Source organism: Rhineura floridana, chromosome 2 (genome assembly GCF_030035675.1).
Source record: "Rhineura floridana isolate rRhiFlo1 chromosome 2, rRhiFlo1.hap2, whole genome shotgun sequence".
Lineage (NCBI taxonomy): Eukaryota > Metazoa > Chordata > Lepidosauria > Squamata > Rhineuridae > Rhineura > Rhineura floridana.
This window is the reverse complement of record NC_084481.1, coordinates 116,909,873-116,932,250: the sequence shown is the minus strand read 5'-3', so window position 1 is coordinate 116,932,250 and position 22,378 is coordinate 116,909,873. Positions and strand designations below refer to the sequence as shown.

The 22,378-nt window shown below is 42.7% G+C and overlaps 1 protein-coding gene and 1 non-coding gene across 2 annotated transcripts in view; one reads left to right on the top strand and one right to left on the bottom strand.

The window, feature by feature from the left end:
* PLEKHA7 (pleckstrin homology domain containing A7) overlaps positions 1–22,378 on the bottom strand; it is a 326,893-nt gene that overhangs the window by 6,690 nt on the left and 297,825 nt on the right. Inside the window, exons 25-26 of the mRNA XM_061610264.1 lie at positions 11,052–11,185; positions 7,585–7,724 (exon numbers count right to left, since the gene is read on the bottom strand). Coding sequence (XP_061466248.1) covers positions 7,585–7,724; positions 11,052–11,185 — 274 coding nt within the window. The remainder of the gene's footprint in view (positions 1–7,584; positions 7,725–11,051; positions 11,186–22,378) is intronic.
* On the top strand, positions 21,928–22,046 carry LOC133378618 (5S ribosomal RNA). The gene has a single exon (XR_009761065.1). It is a non-coding gene; the product is annotated as a 5S ribosomal RNA (ribosomal RNA).

Genomic DNA, 22,378 nt, shown 5'->3' with positions numbered 1-22,378 from the left:
GATTCTCAGAACTGCTGTGACTGTGGAAGTACAAGTCCCTCCTTTCCACTAAGGCACACTGCATAGCCCAGCCACTGGGCTCCTTTACTTGGTGTTTGATTCTTTATTCATTTGAAGCACATGTACCAAATTGATACTAGGAAGGAAAAGTTACTTCTGTCTGCTTCTATAATGGCAAACGTCCCTCCCTAGGCAATCATGGAACTCTTTTCCTAAAGCAGGGGAGGCAAACCGGTTTTTGACCTGAAGACTGCAGTGAGTGTTGGCCTACCCTGCACACATACAGCACACATACATACAGCATACACTCTGCAGGCAGGCAGGCACATGCACGCATGCACACACACACACATGTGCACGCATACACAGCCAAACAACACACACACACATTCCGAAACACACACACACAGTTTTTTTCTCTACCCCAGCCAGCATTATGCTGGGAAGAGAGGAACTTTTCCTCCTAGCCTGTTTCCTGAGCTCTACGTTTTTCTTGCAATGGCACCAAATGGGAAGCAGTGCTTTTGCATGGTTAATGGAGGAAGATGTGCCTGCTTTTGGGGGGCAGGTGGAATCCATCCAAAGTGGATTTGCAGGCTGGATGCAGCCTGCGGCTTGCACATTTGCAAGCCCTGTCCTAGAGAGGCATAAAACTCTGAATCTGAATATTTTCTTGAACTGACTTCCTTTTTTGTGACTTCACTAGTGTAAAACAGGATGTAGGACTTAGTAATCATCCATTTTTAAAAAAACTGGCTAGGTTGTTACTTGTCTTGAGTATAGGACGGAAACTGAAAACTGAAATCAATTCACTAATAGGCAAAAAACCATGCAGTTTAAGAATGTATCTATTGCCAACAGATATTTCTATCAAACTTTAAAAAGCAGGGAAATTGGGCAGCTATAGTGAATGCACCAGGGGAGCAAGAGACCTGACCTCCTCTCTGAGATATTGTACTGACCAACAAATTTGTTGAAATGCAAACACAATTTGGGTTGGTCTTTCACAGTCCAATCCACTTCCTGTGTAGCTTGGAAGAATTTGGTAACATGTGCCTCTGAGCATATGGTGAGTGGTGGCAACACCTGCCATCTCCAAAGATGGAGAATTACATTGTTGTATGTTTGTTGGTGTTCTTCTTACTTTGCTTCTTTTCTGTGTTACTATTGTTTCTACAGAGAACCTAACCTAGAAAATTATATTTCTCTCATTATTTATCACAGAAACCTGTGTCAAATTTATTTTTATTAATTCCAAAGCCTTTTTATTGGTCGATGTCATATGATGGTGAAAATGGAAATGGACTGCCTTCAAGTCGATTCTGACTTATGGCGACCCTATGAATAGGGTTTTCATGGTAAGCGGTATTCAGAGGAGGTTTACAATTGCCTTCCGCTGAGGCTGAGAGGCAGTGACTGGCCCAAGGTCACCCAGTGAGTTTCATGGCTGTGTGGGGATTCGAACTAACAGTTGAATCTGAAACTGCAATTTGATGTATAATCAGACAGATTACAATAGGTTGCTACTTAAGCAATGACTCTGGGTGTTGGAAAAAACAAACTTGGCCCACCCAAGATGCATCTTTTCAGCCTGCTATGCTTAAACTACTCCGCTTAAGGAAAAGTGGGCATGGTCAATTAAAAACAGAGAGCACACCTAGAATTTTGCTAGAATATATTTCACCTTCCACTGTTTTATCTTGTGTAAATGGAGACACTCCTCATGTCCATTGGAAACTATTCTGCAGAACAGTCAGTGTCATTATTCCACAATAGTTTTTGGAGCTTTTTTTTAGTGTTGCAAAGTGTTGCTGTACTTCACATATTCACAGAAAGAGAAGCAAAAGAAAATGATTTATTATAGGAAACTTCACTAAAATTGTAAAGTAAATCAAACATATTTAAAGTGACTATCTGAACGATATAAACTGTTTTAATATAGTTGCTTCCTCTCTGCTAAGACAAGATCATCACAGTACATATCTTGTTTCTGTTCTTTGGGCTGACTGCAGGAGTTGCCACCACTCACTATATCAGCCTTTCCCAACCAGTGTGTCTCCAGATGTTGTTGGACCACAATTCCCATCTTCCTGACCATTGGCAATGCTGGCTGAGGCTGATGGGAGTTGTGGTCCAACAACATCTGGAGGCACACTGGTTGGGAAAGGCTGCACTATATGCTCAGAGGCACATGTTACCAAATTCTTTCAAGCTACACAGCAAGTGGATTGAACTGTGAAAGACCAACCCAAATTGTGTTTGAATTTCAACAGATTTGTAGGGCAGTACAGTATCTCAGAGAGGAGGTCAGGTTTCCTGCTCCCCTGGTGCATTCACTATAGCTGCCCAATTTCCCTGCTTTTTAAAGTTTGATAGAAATATCTGTTGGCTATAGGTACATTCTTAAACCGCAAGGTTTTTGCCTATTAGTGAATTTCCCTGCTTTTTAGTCCAGGAGGTAAGAAATGGGATCCTGTGCAAGTTTGCTGAGAATGGATTGATCATTTGCATGCTTATTGAGTTTAGTGGGATTTACTCCCCAGCAATCATGCTTAGAATAGGTGCAACTGACCATATGGGATGGGGAGGGGAGAAGGGGGATGGGAGCAGGCAGGAGGGGGAGGGTAGGTTTGATCATTTGCATGTTTATTGAGTTCAGTGGGATTTACTCCCATGCAATCATGCTTACGATAGATAAAACTGACCATGGGGAGGGAAGCCTGGAGTGGGCAGGGGAGGAGGAAGAAAGAAGAGGGGAGGAGAGGAAGAAGGGAGGAGGAAGGGAGAGAAGAGGGGAAGGAGGGGAAAGGCAGGTCTGATAATTTGCATGCTTATTGAGTTCAATGGGATTTACTCCTGTGCAATCATGGCTAGGATAGGTAAAACTGATCATGGGGGAGGAGGAGAGGGAGGAGAGAGTAGAGGGAGGAGAGAGTAGAGGGAAGGAAGAAGGGGGAGAGGGGAGCAGAAGGAGTGGGAGGGAGGAGGAGTTTGGAAGGGGAGGGGGAGGGATGAAGGAAGGGGGAGGGAAGGGGCAAAAGTGAGGTGATGGGAGGGAGGGGGAGGGAAGGCAGGTTTGATCATTTGCATACTTATTGAGTTCAATGGGATTTACTCCCATGCAATCATGCTTGAAAATGAAATAGACTGCCTTCAAGTCGATTCTGACTTATAGCGACCCTATGAATAGGGTTTTCATGGTAATCGGTATTCAGAGAGGGTTTACCATTGCCTTCCTCTGAGGCTGAGAGGCAGTGACTGGCCCAAGATCAATTAGTGAGCTTCATGGCTGTGTGGGGATTTGAACCCTGGGCTCCCAGGTCACAGTTCTAGGATAGGTAAAACTGACCATGGAGGAGGAGGAGAGGGAGGGCGGAGGGGAGGGGAAGGAAGGGGATAGGAAGGGGTGAAGGAAGGGAGAGGGAAGGAGCAACAGGGAAGGGATAGGATAGAGGAGGAGGGGAGGTTTAATCATTTGCATGCTTTTTGAGTTCAGTGGGATTTACTCCTGTGCAATCATGCCTAGGATAGTTGAAACTGGCCTGGAGGAGGGGTGGGGGAAGGAGGGGGGCAGGAAGGGGAGGGGGAGGAGATTGGGTGAGTGGGCACTGGGCAGAGGGAAAGCCGCTTTCCTTTCCAAAAAGAAAACATTGTGAACAGTATCATTCTTTTTCAGGGTTTCCCTCACCTTTTTATTCTACAGCAGGCACATGTAGTCTCCCACTCAAATTTAAACTAAAGTTGTCCCTGGCCACATCCACACTTGGCCTTTATTTCACTTTAGACAGTCATGGCTTTTCCCAAAGTTAGTGAGGGTACTGAGAGCTGTTAGGAGATGCCCTGGAACTCTTGTCAGGGAAATAGGAGTCTCCTCTCAGCATCCTTCCCAAACTACACTTCCCAGGATTCTTTGGGGAAGCCATGACTGTCTCAAGTGAAATCAAAGTCTGGTGTGGGTATGGCCCCGATTAGGCAAGCCCAGCAGCTGGGAGTCTGGCTTTTAGAACACTAATTGGTTCTTACTGAGCATGCCTGACATTATCATTCAGTTCAAGCCAAAATTTCTTAAATTAATTGAAAATCAGCCAGGCATTTTTTTAAAACTTTTAAACTGCAGAAGATGAAGGTCAGAGTATGGGGCAAGGTCAGTAATAGGATTATAGATACTCTATGAACATGGCTGTTTTTTAGTTAATTTCAACAGATTATGAGAACTCTGACAGAAAAAAGTCCAAAAGGGGTCTGGTTCCCCCCCCCCTTTTTACACTTTGAACTCTGATTCTCTCTGGCTGTTTTGTGTATCACCATGAAAATGTAGAGGGCTGTTGGACTTCCGGGAAGGGTGACTTCGCTTGTGCCTGCTTTTGGGACGGGCTCCCGCCTCAAAAGAAGCTTATTCAGATATAAATCAGTCAGAACATTTTTTTTTTGACTGATGAAATTTCTCCCGGGCAGGGAGAAACGTAGAGATCAACCTCAAAAGCCTGTTTTTGTTGGGAGGACTGGATTTCATTAATTTATGAGATAAAGTCCAGCCAACAATGCCGGACGGACTTCCTAACAAGCTCTATCTGCTTAAGCGATACGTTTATCTTTTCTTTAAAGAGAGAACGGACTAACAGGCAAGCACCCTTCTTTCTATTATTTTTTTTACTTGGTTTAAATTGTTGCAGCAAAAGGAGATTTGTCAGATTGATCGGCTTTGGACAACTTCTGGGTGAGATATAGCTCTTCTCTGTTATTCACGAAATTAACAGCTTATCTCTGTTTCTGTCGCAAAAAGCTGTCCTGGAAGTGCATTCTAAAGATAATAAACAGAAGAGGGATTTCTATTCCTGATTTCTATTCCGAGGAATATTATATTGTCTGGGACTATTCTCTTTTTGGTCTATTTTATTTTGACGAATCTGCTTCTTCACGACGCCACTAACTGTTTTGATGCTGGGAACTAAATTTGTTTTGCATTCTTGAACATAGAGAGATAAGGCAGGTTGCTCTGTTTATACTGTGATGTCATCAAGCCTGGAATATTAACCCAATTGTTGCTGAAATAAGAAGTGGTTCTTCTTTATTTTTGTTTTGCTTTGTTTTCGTGGTTTTAAAAATGGCAATCAAGAAAGTGGCTGAGAATCTGGAAGTAATTATGTTTCAGAAAATAATGGATGAGATTGAGATAATGAAACAAACCCTGCGACAGGGTAGTAAGGAGCTGAAAATTGAACTGAGCAAAATGACGCAGGAGCTTAAAGAAATAGGGGATCCTGTGAGAGAGGAGAATGAGATCAGAGATGAGAAAAGAAAAAATAAAGGGAAGATACAAGCCCTGGAGATTGGAACAAATGTGGAATTGGAAAAAGATCTGGAGTTTATGGATTTTAGAAATAAAACCTACTGTTTGGAATTTAACGTTATCTCTGAAGAAATTAATGAAGATATTAGAGATAAAGTTATCAATGGCTTGGATAATCTTCTGGACTGGAATGATGTGATGGAGCTTGATATAGAGAAAATCTATGGAATTAACTGCAGCCATGTGACAATGGAAAAACTCTTAAGAGATGAGCCAGTGCATTTTGTAAAAAAGAAGAACACAGATATGACTTTACAACAGTATTTCAGCAACTTATTCAGAATGGATGGCAAGAAAATATTTGGAATAGAGGAAATTCCCATCAGACTCTTATTATATGACTATGGCTACAACAGCAAGATTATTATGGAATACTGATAATGGAAGATTGGACACTGAAATTACTGGACTTAACAGGACTATTGAAGATGGAAGATGGAACTAATAGGGATAATGGAATAATGGCTATTGAAATTATTGGACCTAACAGATTCTGATGAGATGGATTAATCGAAATGTTTATTTGGACTATGGTTATGACAATAAGATTATTATAATTATTAACGAGATGGATTAATTGACATGTTTATTTGGAGAAAAATTGATAGATATATTTCTTAAAGAATTGAAACCTCTCTTTGACTTTTTGTGGAAAGAATAAAGTAATGTTTATGAGATTTGATGATTAATTAAGATAACTACTGGAGGAAAGTGATTTTATAATATGATTTAAGAGACAGGATTGTTATATATTGTAGACCTATAACTGATTTGATATGTGACAAATGGGAAGTCAACATTTTATTTTTTTTTGTTTAATCATTTTTGTTTTGTTTTGTTTTTTGTCTTTGAATGTTTTATGATTTTGTTTTCTATGTTTTATGAAAATTTGAATAAAAATTATTGTAAAAAAAAAGAAAATGTAGAGGGCTGTTAAACAAGCATTTCTGAGTTCAGGACTATAAGTTATATAAGGTTTTGTTTTGAAATGAGCTTATGGGAAGGATCAGACTGGCATGGGGGGTATTTTCAATTTAACATTGCAGAATGTGAAAAATCCATGCTGACTATACTATACAGCCACTCTTGTGGCTGTATAATAAATAAAACATAAAGCCATTCAGGAAGCCTGTAGGCAATACTGGCCCTGCTAGATAAACTAAGAACATTGCACCATGTTAGTAATGTACTAAAGCATTCATCTTCATAACATCTTCATCTGCTCTTTCTGTATCATGCTGTCAGTCTAAAGTACTCTGTGCAAATATAAAAATTTTGCTTTTACCATACTAGGCTCTAGGGAGATAAAAGTCAATAAAATATCAAGAACAATGTGCCAAGTCACATTCAATGACCAATTTTAAATCTTGGAACAGTAGTATAAATCAGCCAAGAATCTCTATTTTATGACTTTTCCAGCATTTTGTTGAATGTCTTGTATATGTTGACAGAAAAACAGATGAGAAGATGTAGTACAAGATGTAACAGTTAAACACAGGTTTGCAGAGAATGGGATATACACATGGAATTTCACTGCTCAAGTAACAAATCATTCAGCACAGTCTGATGATTTGGAAACTATATTGTTGCAGGCAAGTGTAGGAAAAGTGAGCTTACACTGCACCAATGACTGCCTTCATTGCAGAGAGAACCCATCAGCAAAGCAGTACACACAGTATCTGCTTTGACATAGTGCTGAATAATTTGATTTGATTTCCCATCTTCAAACTTCAATCCAACTTGCAATATATTTCTAAGCTATTTCATACTGGAGGCTCTAACATCTTGATATTTGCCATTTCAGTCCTAAATCTGAGTCCATAAAATTGTTCATTAGATGTTCATGTATAATGACGGCAATGCCATGTTCCTGTTTTAGCAGATAAGTTGTAGAGCAATTCCCAGTCAAAACCATATGGCAAGTGATCATATTCCCCCACTCATAACACTGCTCCCAATTGCTTCAGGTTCTGATAACACTGTGCCTAACACTGACTGCAGCCATTGATATGGTGCAGGTCAGTCCATGGTGCAAATCCATTGGCTCAGGTCTACACTGGAGTACATCCAAAGAGCACTTGCCTGTACACCCAAAATAACAGATATTTATGGCCTTACTGTTGTTCCTGGAATGTACCAGAGTCCAGAAAGAACACAGAATCTTAGAAGTTTGCAGCCATAGGATAAAATAACTTATTGTCACAACCATAGCTTTATAAATAACTGAGCAATACCTGCCACTTCCTTGCTCCGCTGAGAGGCTTCAGAAGCCAGGGCGTATGATATGGTAATGATGCGTTCTTGCTCTTGCAACTGTGAATCTAAATTAGCAAAGTTGTGTTTGTCCTGAGCTGGAGGCTGGAGGTTGTGCATACTGGGGCAAAAATGAAAACAACATTAACCTTACGGTGCATGTTGTACACACACACACATACACACACTCTTACTCATTTCCAGAGTGGAAAAGACCTCAGCATCATGATACATCTGAAGCTGGGAATTCAACTGTAGACTGTAATCTTCAGGTCATGTTTAAATGTTTCAGTCCAATTCAGTTGAGAAAAACGCTAAGAGATGTTATCTATTGTTCTTTCAACTGAAGAACCAACATCTGGCTATTAACAACATTTGGTGGAGATACGAGTTGAAACTGGCTTAGCTTATCTTCCAGTGAAAAAGCACAGTATATCAACTAGCCCCTATGCCTCTACGACAGCTAAGGCATAAGGCTCTGTGGAGCCATGTGGCAGGCCATAAGCCTAAATGTACATAAATAAACAAATGCCAGGAAAAAAATAAATCAGAGTGGTGGCTTAGCATTATGTGCAAACCAACACTCATGGTATGTTTCCTTGAAACAAACCACAAACAGTAAGCTGAGAGCAAACCTTGGCTCCGCTCATGGTTTATTTGGAGAAAAACAAGCTATGAGTGCTGGTTTGCCCATAGTGTCAAGCACTGACACTGGTTTGTCTACTCCAAGCTAAATATGAGACAGGGGGAGTAAAGTGGGCACAGTTTAATAGCATGCACCAGGATGTTGCTTGTTCATATTAAACCACTGTTGATGTTAGCTATGGTTTACTGTGATATGTGAACCAGGCCTGTATGGTTGAAGAATACATGTAATAAAGAAAATAAAAGCTTATGACCCACTCCCTAACATTGGACAGAGAATATAAACAGAAGTTAGCTAGCTAGCTAAATAACTTGTATTAAAATGGCTGATTGATAATCCAGTTAAGAGGTATAAGATTAAAACCAAACCCAAGGATTTTATGTATGCTGTCTATGAGGTCCTATGTGTGGGATCAAGGGTAAGATCTATGACATATCCCAGATGGTACCTTGTATTTAGCATTTATCAGGGAACCGAAATCTCCAAAGAGAGCCAGAGGAAAGCCAGTGAACCAGGGAAACAAGTTTTGTGAACAGTATGAGCTGTTCTCTGTTTTCAAGGGTATGTTTTAAAAGCGGTTATCTTGGTGCCTGTACTGGACATCACCTCAAACTTGACCTTGCTAAGTAAGCTTGAATTTTGACAGTAACCATGATTACAAGCTCAAGAGTCGGGAGAGAGAAGGATTGATAGAGTGAGATAGGAATGGTAGTGTAGTGGCAAATTCACAAGTGCAGGGTCCCTTCATGAGTCATGCCACACCCTCTCCCTTGCTTGTTTGCTCTCCATCATCATCTCCACACTCCTTCCCATGGTGTGCCTTCTCCCACAACAGACATCCCTTGAAGCCAATCAGCATGAAAGGGGAGTGTGTAGCTACTGAGAAGAGTCTTCTCAGTGGCTAACTCACATCCTTCCACTCTGATTGGCTCTAATCAGCAGGAAATGACAAGGAAGTACATTAGAAGACTCTTGTCAGTGGCAAACACACTCCCTTTTCATGCTGATTAGCTCATAGGATACTGGAAATATAGGGACCCTGCTGGGACCCTGTTCCCAAAGAAGTAAAGGGTCTAAGACTCCCGGAGACCCTGGATAACTACATCCCTGGATGGGAAGACAAAAATTTTAACTCTCTCATGTTTGTGCTCTTGACTGCCTACTTTAATATTGCAATTGGGACAAAGAGAAGAGAAATGCATGAATTAATTATATTTGTATAGATGATTGCCTTTTAATCCATCCTGACTTACTTTTGACCTTTCTGATCCATCCTGTTTATTAACATACAAGCCCTGGGTTCTTTCTGGAAGGAAGGGCAGGATATATATATATATTTTGTAACAAAAAAACTAAAAATAAGGAGAACTGCCCCTGTTCTTATTTGCCAGTGGAAGGCTCTGTTATCAAGTCAGCTCACTTGAGATCAGCACCCTTCTTCTTCCTGGAAAATCCAAGGCTAGTAACACTGTTAGTACCCCAAATTCTAGGGAAAGGTTATCACTCAAGTAGGAGATCTCAGTCTCTGATAGACCTTGTCTAGATGCTCATTTTGTGGAGACTTTCATCTTCCTTTTTATCAACGGCAATCTAGTCTTTTATTTTGTAGAAATCTGCATTATAAAATTTGACTGTCAGTTCAATCTGTGAATACCTGTCTCTCTAAGTCAGTTTCTACCAAATGCCTTGTTGTCTAAGCATTATATGGATTGACATAATTCCTCTCTTCAATACTGTCTCTTGGATAAAATAGTTGCCAACTTAGAACAGAGGCAGTAGAGATAACCTGGACAAGATAGCTAACAAGCTGATTACTTAAATGTATTGTTTCAGTTTTAATGGCCTGATACTCAGAGCTGCTGTGCAGAACTAGTGATCCATAACATCTGAAAAAATGGAATTTCTCCCCTGTGATGCTGTTGAAGCCAATTCCAGCCTTCACTCCTAGGGTTCTAGCAACCACTGACATACTCTGTGTGACAGAAGAGGCTTGCTCTGTAGTTTCAGGCTGTAGACTAAAGCATGCTACTTTTTACCAGAGACAAGCATGAAAAGAAAAGACTTCACCTTCTACATTGTATGCAGTAGTGGTGTGTGAGTTCAGGCAGTGCCGCTGTGTTGCCTTTTAGGTTATGGTGCTGCTGCTGCTCACTAGAAGTGGGTGAGTGGTGGGTGCAGGAAAGAATACCACATCAGTAGTAGCAATGGGCAGAGGGGTGTGTGTGCATTTGCACCTCCTGACAACCCGGTATCCCCCACCTGTGCACTGCTTGACAAGCAGCACTACTCCCTACCTGACAGGCCACAACAGATTCAAAGTACAATTAATATTAAGTGCATTTACTAATACAGTAGGGCCCCACTCATACGGTGGGTTACGTTTCAGACCCCCGCTGAAAAGCAAAACGCGCTGAAAAGTGGAACTCTGTCAATAAAATGGTGCCTGACGCCTGAAAAACGCTGTAAAAGTGGAACAAGCGCCGTATGAGTGGGACCTTACTTTAATTACTCTAATTGAAAGCCGACGTATTAGCGGAACACCGAAAAGTAGGGCCCTACTGTATAGTTCTCTATGGTGTGTTGTTTTACTATGTAAAATGCATATAATTATACTTCTGTACCAAGATTTCAGTGATTGTTTTTAACATTTGAAATAGAAAAAACTAATAGGACTAATATATATATATATATATATATATATATGTATGTATGTATGTATGTATGTATGTATGTATGTATGTATGTATGTATGTATGTATGTTTGTGTGTGTGTGTGTGTGTGTGTGTGAATAGGAATCTGACCTTGACCTTGTAAGAATATTCTTTATTTTTTCTGCCTTACGATGCCTTGCTGCTAATTCCTCTGGAGTGAGAGGGTCTTCAGGTTCCAGCTCAACATAACGCTCTGGAATTGCAACTTTTTCAGGTTTTGACAACTGGTGGTGGTGGAGAAAGAGATTGTTATAAATGGTTAGTGTAATATATACAGAATGTTACAATCAACTGAAACAAAACTGTTCAAATCTATAAAGAAGGAGAAAAAGTAGGGGAAAACAAGAATGCTAACCCTTCCCTTCTTGCACTCCTATGAGAATTGTAACATAATAGATGTATCAAAAAATTTTTGACAAAGTTTTCATAAAAATAATAATTGGTGGTGCACACCACAAGAAAGTCTCGCAGTATGTTAGAAAAACAAAATTTAATACAAACACTGTTCAACAGTTATCACAATGAATAGTTAATTTACATTATCACTGTGTACATTACACAAAAAAGAGGGTCTTTTCAGTTGTAGTTTCCTATTTGTGGAATGCTTTCCCCAGTGAGGTCGACCTGGTGCCTTTGCTGACATCTTTTCAGTGCCAGATAAAGACTGTGTGTGTATGAATTGTAGATGTTTGTATGAGAAAGAACCATTGGTTCCTTACCTGAAAGGTAGTTCTGTGTTGCTGGACAGAAACTCATCAGCAGGTTATGGCTCCACCTTGTGGTTGTAGGCAGGAAAGACAAGTTGAGGGAAGTAGGTCACTCCCAGCATTCCTCAGTTTGCATCCTCGCCAAGCGCAAACAGGTCAAAGGAAAAAACAACCATGCAATAGTGGAGGACAAGAATCTACTTCCCTTGTTAGGATTACATGAGAACCGTGGATAAACAGGGGGAAGGAGATAAAGAGAGGAAGGAGATAAAGAGAGAGTCCATTTGTCTAGGGGCCTTTGTTCTAGCAATGTAAACTTTGAGGGCTCTTCTAACATCAAGTGAATGCCACGTTCTTGTTGACCATTGAACTGTACTGTCACTGAGTTTATTTTTCCATCAAGTCTGCAAGTCTGGAAATCTGTAGCTAGCAGGAGTTATGTCTTTGCCCAGTCTGGGAACGTACAGCCAAGGCCGTTGCCATGGTAGCATCAAGATAGACTGGGAGAGTTCTAGCAGCTATCTGTGTTGAGCTGAGTCTTCTGTGTCATGTCTTTGAACTGAGAACTTCTCTCCTAGGGGGGGGAGCAACTCTACATGTAATCTTAAAGCCTTAAGCCATAATGTCTTGTAGTAAAGACTCTTAACCTGATCTAATGCCTCTGTGATGTTTCTTGCTCAACTTAACTCCAATGTAACATATGCTGTTTCACGCAACAACGCACACACATCAACAGGGTTATGGGCCCAGATCCACAGCGCGTTACACAAGAGTAAGTTGCTGGTCTGAACGGCAGACGGAGTTCCAGAGAGGGCAGCGTGATTGATTGTGCCAGACAGAGGTGAGCAGGATGGCAGTAAACCTGTCTGGGGGAGGCTTGCCAATGGAAAGATTGACGGAAAAGAATTATGCCAGCTGGAAGCCGAGGATGCGGGCTTTGCTGATAAAAGAGGATTTATGGGACATTATAGATGGACCCCCTCCGGCGGTACTGACCGCGGCCTGGACGCGTAGAGATCAGAAGGCGCAAGCTTTTATACTTCTGGCTCTATCAGACTCTCAACTGTTACACGTGAGAGATGTTACAAACGCCAAACAGATGTGGGACGTGTTGGAGGCCCTACATGTGCAACAGACTGCGGGATCTAAATTGTGTTTGGCAAGGAAGCTGTACCAGATGCGCTTCACGGGTGAGTGCGAAATGAGTGAGCATCTCACGGAATTCAGGCTCCTATTTGCTGAGTTGCAGGATCGAGGCATGGAACACTCTGTTCTTCAGAAGACCTATCTGATCCTGGCTTCACTCGATGGGACTTGGAATAATATGGTCATGGCTTTCGAAGCCATGCCTGACGGAGGTCTGAACGTTGCGTTTATTGAGGAAAAACTGACCCAGGAATGGCAGCGGAGACAAGAGGTGAAAAGTGCTGAGGAAAAGCAAAGAGCCAAGCTGAAAGAAGAAAGCAGCTGCAGACAGGAAAACAAGCTGGAGCAGCAGCGGCTGAAATCTTGTTATGCCTGTGGGGCTCGTGGGCATCTTCAAAGAGACCGTGCAGTCAAGCGCAACTCCAGGGAAGGAGGCTTGAAGCAGGGAAGTGTGAACTTTGTTTGTAAACAGAAGTCTCAAGATTTAGGACCTATTGACTGGCTTCTTGACAGCGGTGCAAGCCATATATTAATCAAAGACAGGAGTTTGTTTTACACGTCTACCGATGAGCAGGACTTTGTTTTACTTGCGGATGGATCACGCAAGAATGTGGAAGCCCGAGGACTGGTGAGATTTGATAAACTTGGAATACTGTCAGATTGTTCGTTTGTACCAGAATTGGCTCACAACATATTGTCAGTCAGAAAACTGGTGAGTTGTCAATTTTCAGTCTTGTTTGACAGAGGGAAATGTTTTGTGCAAAGAAGAGGCAAAGTTGTCTGTCAGGGTTTCATGACACAAGGGCAGTTTAGAATGTCCATGGGTGTGAAGTGTGCTGATGCCTTGAGTTTAATGGGGCGGAAAGAGAATGACGGTCAGAGCTGTAAAAAGACAGCTGTTAAAAGCACACAGCCACAGTATGCATGTAATGCAGTCAGGCTGATGCCTGAAAGAGTGCATCGCAGCCAAATTTACAAGCCACAGGGTAAGAGACGTGGCAAACGTGCACCTAGAGCACAAGAGAATGCATATTTCAGAGTTTGGTGTCCAGAAACACAGCAATTAGTTCTGAGCAGAAGCATTAAAGTCTCAGAAAAGCCTTGGGATCAAAGGGAAACAGTCATTCTTACAGGGTCAGATGACACACAAGCACAAACATTTAAGCCAAATCTAGACATAAAGGTGGAGGGCACACATATTCCACTCAGAGATGCGTTAAATGAGCTCATTTGTGGGAAACGAAGATCGAAGAAACGTAAGGCTGAGGAAATGGAGGATCCTGGGCACGCTGTGCCAAGCACAAGCACAAATGGAGGGGCTGAGAGAGCAGAAGCTCTAGTTCCTTTAAGACATTCTACAAGATCAAACAGGGAAACCGCCTGAAAGATTTACTGTGGGGGTAATTACCAGCCCAGGTATGCGTAAACAAGTTGAAATGGATCCTGATACACTGTATTTGACTTGTGTACAGCCAAAGTTTGATTGAATAAAGTGTTAGCTAAATGTACAGAGATGTTCTGAACTGTACTGAAATGTAAACTGTATTGCAAGATGTATTGTAGAAATGTATTATTGTTATTGTTGTCATGAATTACAGACATGATGGGAAAAAGGGGGATTGTTGACCATTGAACTGTACTGTCACTGAGTTTATTTTTCCATCAAGTCTGCAAGTCTGGAAATCTGTAGCTAGCAGGAGTTATGTCTTTGCCCAGTCTGGGAACGTACAGCCAAGGCCGTTGCCATGGTAGCATCAAGATAGACTGGGAGAGTTCTAGCAGCTATCTGTGTTGAGCTGAGTCTTCTGTGTCATGTCTTTGAACTGAGAACTTCTCTCCTAGGGGGGGGAGCAACTCTACATGTAATCTTAAAGCCTTAAGCCATAATGTCTTGTAGTAAAGACTCTTAACCTGATCTAATGCCTCTGTGATGTTTCTTGCTCAACTTAACTCCAATGTAACGTATGCTGTTTCACGCAACAACGCACACACATCAACAGTTCTTTCAAGGGGGTGGGGCAGATTAGGGCAAAAAGTGGGAAGGATTAACTCTTGCTGCCTAGTAAACTAGTAAATACCTTAGAGAGAAAGGAGGGGTCTGTATGGTGGATCACTCTGTCTGAATGAAATATACAAAGGTGCTTTGCCACTGATAAGGGCATTTAATTCTGAAAACCTATGGGTGGTTGTTATCGTCACAAGAAAAAGGACTTTCAGTGATAGAAGTCTAAGGGAAACCTTACTGAGGGGTTCAAAGGAAAGTTTCTGTAACGCCCTGAGCACCTTATGAAGATCCCAAGATGGGTATCTATGCACTGCTGGAGGACACTTAAGGGTCGCCCCCTTAAGGAAGTTCTTCAATAGGGGGTGATGGGATATAGGAGATACTGAGAATAGGGAAGCTAGAGAGGATATAGCTGCAGCCTGCCTCTTCAGGGTATTGGACCGGAGGCCCTTTGCGAGTTCAGCCTGGAGGAAGGCTAGAACAGTAGAAATTTTGGGGTTGCGTGTGGAGAAGACTCTGGAAAAGCACCAGGATGTGAAGGTCTTCCATGTAGATATGTAGATGCGGATTGTGGAAGGACGCCTGGATACTAAGATGGTGTTGATCACGTCTGCCTTGAGGCCAAGTTTTGTTGGACATCTCTGCTCAAGAGTCAGACTGTCAGCTGGAACCAATTGGGATCCAGATGATGTAGAGGGCCTTGTGATATCAGATCTGAATGTTGAGGTAGCCTTACAGAGGGGACACCACCATGTCCAGAATGTCCGATATCCAAGGGAGCTGAGGCCAGAATGGTGCCACAAGAATCACTATGGTGTTTCCTCCTTGATCTTGCAAAGCACTCGAGGAAGAATTGGGATTGGAGGAAATGCGTATAGCAGTCCTGGAGGCCAAGGAGTTGATAGAGCATCCGTTGTTTCCGCTTTGGGAGAATGAAACCTCAAGAAGAACCTTTTGAGCTGATAATTCTCTGGAGAGGCCGAGGTCCACTAGGGATTGCCCTAAGCGAGATCTGATTTGACGAAATACCGTGCAGTTCAGCATCCATTCTCCCGGGTCTATTTTTTTGCGACTCAACCACTCGGTTTGGATGTTTGAGGAGCTGCTGATGTATTCAGCAGCTAGGGAAGGGAGATGGCGTTCTGCCCAGTTGAGGAGAAGGCAAGTCTCTGCCTGCGGTTCCACCAACCTTGTTCCCCCCCCTTGTTAATGTGAGCTTTCACAGTATTGTTGTCAGTTCTGATAAGAACATGGGAGAGGAGCAGTCAAGGTATGAAGAACCACAGGGCAAGACGTACCACTCTGAGCTTGAGCAAGTTGATACTCTTCCTTCTTTTGGCCAGACATCAGTGACTTTGGATGAAGTGGACGTGGCCACTTCTCACCCTAGGAGACTGGCATCTGTGGTGAGGGAAACCCACGTTGGATCTCTGAAAGGACGGCCTTTCTTCAGATGTTGGAGGCTAGTCCACCAGGTCATTGCTTCTGGAGGTCTGGAGAAATATGAATCTGGATATGTCGCTTTGCAGCAACAGCATCCTGATAGGGTAGGAGAGCCCACTGTAACTTGCAAGGAATGGTGCTTGGCCCATGGTGTCACTTGTGAGACTGATACCAGGAGGCCAAAAACCCTTGCCAGAAATAGGAGATCTGCATGTTTGAAGTGTGATAGGAGTTGGGATGCCACTCTGATGCTATGAATTCTGTCGTGGGACAGTGAAATTGTGCCCTCAGTGGTGTCCAGATAGGCTCCCAGATGAGTCAGAGTTTGAGTTTGATGTAAGTGACTTTTCTGAAAATTCACTAGGAAGCAATGGTCTTGTAGGCAATCCAGTGTAATCTGTAGATCTCGAAGAGCCCTCTGTCTGGATGGGGAACAAATTAGTAAATCATCTAGGTAGGGATAAATATGGATGCCCTGGAGGTGGAGGTGTGCCACCCGGGCAACCATGATCTTTGTAAATACCCTCAGAGCTGATGCCAACACAAAGGGAAGGCCCCAAAACAGGTTGGTCATTGTAGAAAAACCGGAGAAACTTCCAGTGCTCTGGATAAATGGGTATATGAAGATAAGCCTCCCTCAGGTCTATGGATGTAGAGCCTCCCTGATGGAGGGCAATGTTTCTATCCCAAACCTCTTGTACACAACCCATTGGTTGAGAAATTTGAGGTCAAGGACAGCCCTCCAGGCATTTCAGTCCTTCTTTGGGACCACAAAGAATATTAAGCAGACACCAAAGAAGGATTCATCTGGAGGCACCGGCTCGATGGTTACCATGGACAGCAAATGAAGGATAGCCTATTGAATGATGTCCCTCTTTTCCTGAGAGTTGGAAACTGGAGAGGGAAGAAATTGGGAGAATAGCCGGGCACAGAGATCCAGTTTGTAGCCCTGAAGGATGGTGTTTAGAACCCATCTGTCGGTGGCTGAAGACTCCCAAACAGGGAAAAATGTTGTAGCCTGCCTCCGACTTCTGGGACTGTGGTGTCATTGTGATTGCTGATTCCGTCCACCCTTAGCAGAGGTGGAAGGCTTGGAATTTTGCTGAAAATGTGGGAAAAAGCCGGGTCTGTTCCAGTTGCCCCTGCTTGGTGTTGGTATCCTTATATCTTGATGGTAGATGGGAGCCATGAAAGGAATTACTCGACTGATGTGATGAGGACCTGTGAGGAAAACACCTCTCATATCTGTGTGAGGAGACCAAAACCTTTCTCTTATCCCGCAATTCCACCAGAACATCTTTCAATTGCTCTTCACCAAAGAGCTTTCCTCCTGTATAAAGAGCCATGGAGAGGTTGACCCTAGAGGTGGTGTCTGCAACCCAGTGCTTCAGCCATAAGATCCTCCTGGTCACCACATCTGCTACAAGGGACCGATCTGCAAATTGGGTGGCATCCAGAGTTGCATCTGCTACATAGGCAGCTGCCCTAGAAATTTTCAGCAGGGTTTTGCATAAACAATCTGGATCCTGGTTGGGACTTTCAATTAAATCATCAAGCCAAACTAAGGCTGCACAAGTGAAGACAGAAGAAGCACAGGATGCACGCATGGTCAAAGCTGTGGCTTCATGCACTCTATGTATGGAATAATCCAAGTGCCTCTCGTTAGGATCTTTAAGTACCCATCTTTTGGCAGGACATTTTTGGCCACAAGAGCCAAAACAGGGTGGTCAATGGCTGGAATTTTAAGTAAGTCTGTAAACTCAGGGTTCAAATTATAAAGTTTATTGGCTAAAAAAACAGCTTTTTTATACTGAAGGGGGTATCCCATTCAGCTTTAGTAATACCCTTAAAGGAGTTAGGCACTGGAATACATTTGACCGAGGCTTTGGGTTCAGGTAGTACTGCCTTGCCCTTAGACTGGACTAGAGGCAGGTCAATAGGAGAATTAAGTTCTAAAGTGGTCAGTACTCTGTGCAGCAGTGGAGCAAAGTATGAGTCATGGAACAGGCAATGGGGCGTGTTCTTCCCCCATGGAGCCCTCACTCCATTCCCCACCCTCTGACCTGGGATTTACAAAGGGGTCAAGAGGATCTGCATTATAGAAAGGGTGACCTGGTCATCCCTGAGGGAAGTGACCCTGGTTGTACCCCTATCCAAAACAAAGGGGTTGGGAGAGCTAGAGGTATGTCCTGTAGAGGCTTGCCTATGGTTAGAGCAATTACTGTGCGCCAGCAACTGGCATGCAATGAGGAAGGTGCACCAGGATCTGCGGAACCATGATGCATATTGTGCTGTGGTTCACAAGCAGGAGGAGGGGGAGAGGCGGCCCTTAACTCTGCTGATAATCCCCCCATTAAGGTTTCTTTAATTTGTCTCAGTATGTTGGCACTAAGGAGGAACTCTTGTCCAGTGTCATCAGAGCTCTGAGTATGGGATGGAGGCTGTCTCACTTCAGATAAGGCTGGGGGGGTCTGTTGAGCTAGTAGGGGAGACTCCTGAAAGCCCAGAAAATCTTCCTCTCTCAAGGTATGAGGGGATGGAGACCACTGCTGATGAACTTCAGCCCCCGTATCACTATGGCGGTAGGAAAGGCACCCCTCCCCTTCTTTGTTCTGCGGTCGCGAGGTGCAGGAAAATACTTGCTGTTCATGGTGTGAGACAGATGGCTCCATGGTGCATGGCTTTTTTTGCCCCCAGGGCTTCATTTTGGCCATGGGGGTCTTCAAATGTCTGTGCTTCTGCTTGGCCTTGTGGGCTGCAGGGAGCGCGGCAGCAGTAGATGCCTCTAGTAACTGACTGCTGGGCGCCATTTCCACGGTCCTGGCTGAGGCAAAGGAGGCAAGCAGAGTGCAACACATACCCCGACACGAAGAAGCAATGGACTCAGGCAGAAAGAACTGGTTGCATGTGAAGGTGAGATACAGCTGTTTCGTTCTGCCCCCCCCCCCCACCGAACAGGGCTGAGATAGGAGTAGCAAGCAGAGAAAAGGAAAGGGCAGGAAAGACAGAGAACATTTTTTTTTAGGAAAAAAGAGTCACTAGAACAGTATAGTGGGAGGAAAGGAAGGAAGAAAAGGTTTTAGAAAGAGACAGCAATAGTTAGTAAGAAGAAAAAAACAGGGAAAATGGGAGCAAAGGCAGAATGTGACCAATTCAGTGGAGGCAGGAAAGTGAACTGAGGAACGCTGGGAGCAACCTACTTCCCTCAACTTGTCTTTCCTGCCTGTGACCACAAGGTGGAGCCATATCCCAAGCTGATGAGTTTCACCAGCAACATGAGTATGATGTTTTATATGAATTTTAATGATATAATGTATTTATGTTTTTAAATGTAAGTCACTTGGAGACTTTTAGGCAATAAACTGCTAATAAGTATAAATAATAATAATAATAATAATATTATATGAATTAAAAAGAAAACTCATTCAGAATGAAAGACAATCTGCTCAAACAATTTCTCTCTGAAATTAATACAATTTTTTTTAAAAAAATCCACTGTTACCCACAGACACACTGGTTTCCTACAGTCTGCAAGTGTGGTGTGGTGTTTGCTATTTAACTTTGAAGCACAATTTCATCCTTGTGCAATTAAAAATGCCATATAAAGGGAAAACAGGTTCCCATGCCCTCCTCCTTTCTTAGTTATTAAGGGAAGGTCCCTTTTGCAACAAACTTACAATGACAAAAGCCAATGGTGCAGCGATAAATTTTGAAGTGCAGGAGCTTATCTTAACAGCACTCATAGCCATGCCTCCAAGAGTACAAAGTGCACAAAACTGTGTTGATGCGTCACTGCTGATGACACGCAGCTCTACTTCTCCTTTTCATCTTCTTCAGGTGAGGCTGTCGATTTGCTGAACCGTTGCCTGGCCTCGACAATGGACTGGATGAGAGTTAACAAACTGAAGCTCAATCCAGACAAGACTGAGATGCTGTTGGTAGACGGGTTCTCTGATCGGATGGTGGATATATACCCTGTCCTGGACGGGGTTACACTCCCCCTAAAGGACCGGGTTCGTAGTCTGGGAGTCTTTTTAGATTCTTCCCTCTCACTTGAGGCTGAAGTAGCCTCGGTGGTTAGGAATGCGTTTTACCAACTTCGGTTGGTAGCCCAGCTACGTCCCTATTTGAGTAAAGAGGACCTTACATCAGTGGTACATGCTCTGGTAACCTCACGTTTGGATTACTGTAATGCGCTTTACGTAGGGCTACCTTTGAAGACAGTTCGGAAGCTACAACTAGTGCAAAATGCGGCGGCCAGATTGCTGACAAGGACCAAGCGGTCCGAGCATATAACACCTGTTCTGGCCAGCTTGCACTGGTTGTCAATATGTTTCCGGGCTAGATTCAAAGTGTTGGTATTAACCTATAAAGCCTTATACGGTGCGGGACCACGATACCTTGCGGAACGCCTCTTCCGATATGAACCGGCCCGTGCACTACGTTCTGCTACGAAGGCCCTCCTCCAGGTTCCAGCTCACAGGGAGGCCCGGAGGGTGATGACAAGATCTAGGGCCTTCTCAGTGGTGGCCCCCGAACTATGGAACAGTCTCCCTGAGGAAGTACGCCTGGCGCCGACTCTGCTCTCCTTCCGGCGCCAGGTCAAAACCTTCCTATTCTCTGAAGCATTTTAAGTTACACTGATTTAATTTTAAAAATGTTTACTGTGTTGGATTGTTGCTTGTATTTTAGTATTGTTTTGTTATTTATTGTATTTTTATGCTGTTTTATGTTCACCGCCCAGAGAGCTATTGCTAGTCGGGCGGTATATAAATTTAATAAATAATAATAATAATAAATAATAATATCTCTCTCACTCACAAAAATACATTATGATCAGCTGACATTCATAGACTATGACTTCCACCATGCTAATCTGTCATTAATAACAGTAAAACATGAAAGCCCTGGTATCACCCTATTCACCTAAGGAGTATCCATCAGTTATCCCTGTACTCTGTCAGAATGCCTTGCTTTTGCTCTGAAAAAAGCCTCAGAGCTGCACTACTGGTGTACTCCCCACACATGATACTACTGATTAAATCTCAAGCTTCATAGAATCATAGAATAGTAGAATTGGAAGGGGCCTACAAGGCCATCGAGTCCAACCCCCTGCTCAATGCAGGGATGAATGTGATCTCAGTGTCAGTTAAAAAAATCAATCAGATTACTCAATTAAATGTGTTACAGTTTCTTCCATACACACATACACACACAAACTGTATCTTGTATTTTTAATGTTTTAAACCACCCAGAGGACCGGTTTAATGGGTAGTGTAAATAATAATAATAATAATAATAATAATTTATAAAGTCATTTAAGGATTTGATTGCTTTTAATGTGATCTTGCATCCAGTATAAATTTTTATTTCTTTTCATATTTCGGTGACAGCATAATATGTGTCTTATGGGCCACCAGATGGCACTACAGCTTTTCAAATATATACACCCCAATCCCGAAGTATAATCCCCTTGATTTTCCATATAGCCTATGGTGATAATGTGTTGTCTTTTTTGGAAGAATACAATCACCTCAGATACCATTTTCTAACAGATTACCATTTCATAAACATTGTGGTTGATAGAATTCCTGTGCTTCTTCATTACCTTGTTCACTGTATTTTGGGTTTTAAAGTTTTATTAATATTAATCTAATCATTGTATGCCTACGGCCATACTACCCTAAATATGCCCGATCTCATCTGATCTCGGAAGCTAAGTAGGGTCAGGCCTGGTTAGTACTTGGATGGAAGACTGCCTAGGAATACTTGGTGTCGTAGGCTTAGAGGAAGCAATGGTAAACCACCTCTGAAGACCTCTTACCATGAAAACCCTATGAATATATATATACATACACACATATAAAAGATTCATAGGGTCGCCGTAAGTCGTAATCGACTTGAAGGCATATAACAACAACCACCACCACTGTATGGGATACATTACTGTTGTTGCCTGGTTCACACATCACATTAGACCACAGTTTATTAACTATGGTCTAATGTGAACATGCAGCATGCTGATGAACTCTGCAAAAAATGCAGATGCTTCACTCCTCCTCTTCTGCTGTAATGCCTGTAAACAAGCCATGGTAAGTCTTGCTGTGTTGTCCAAA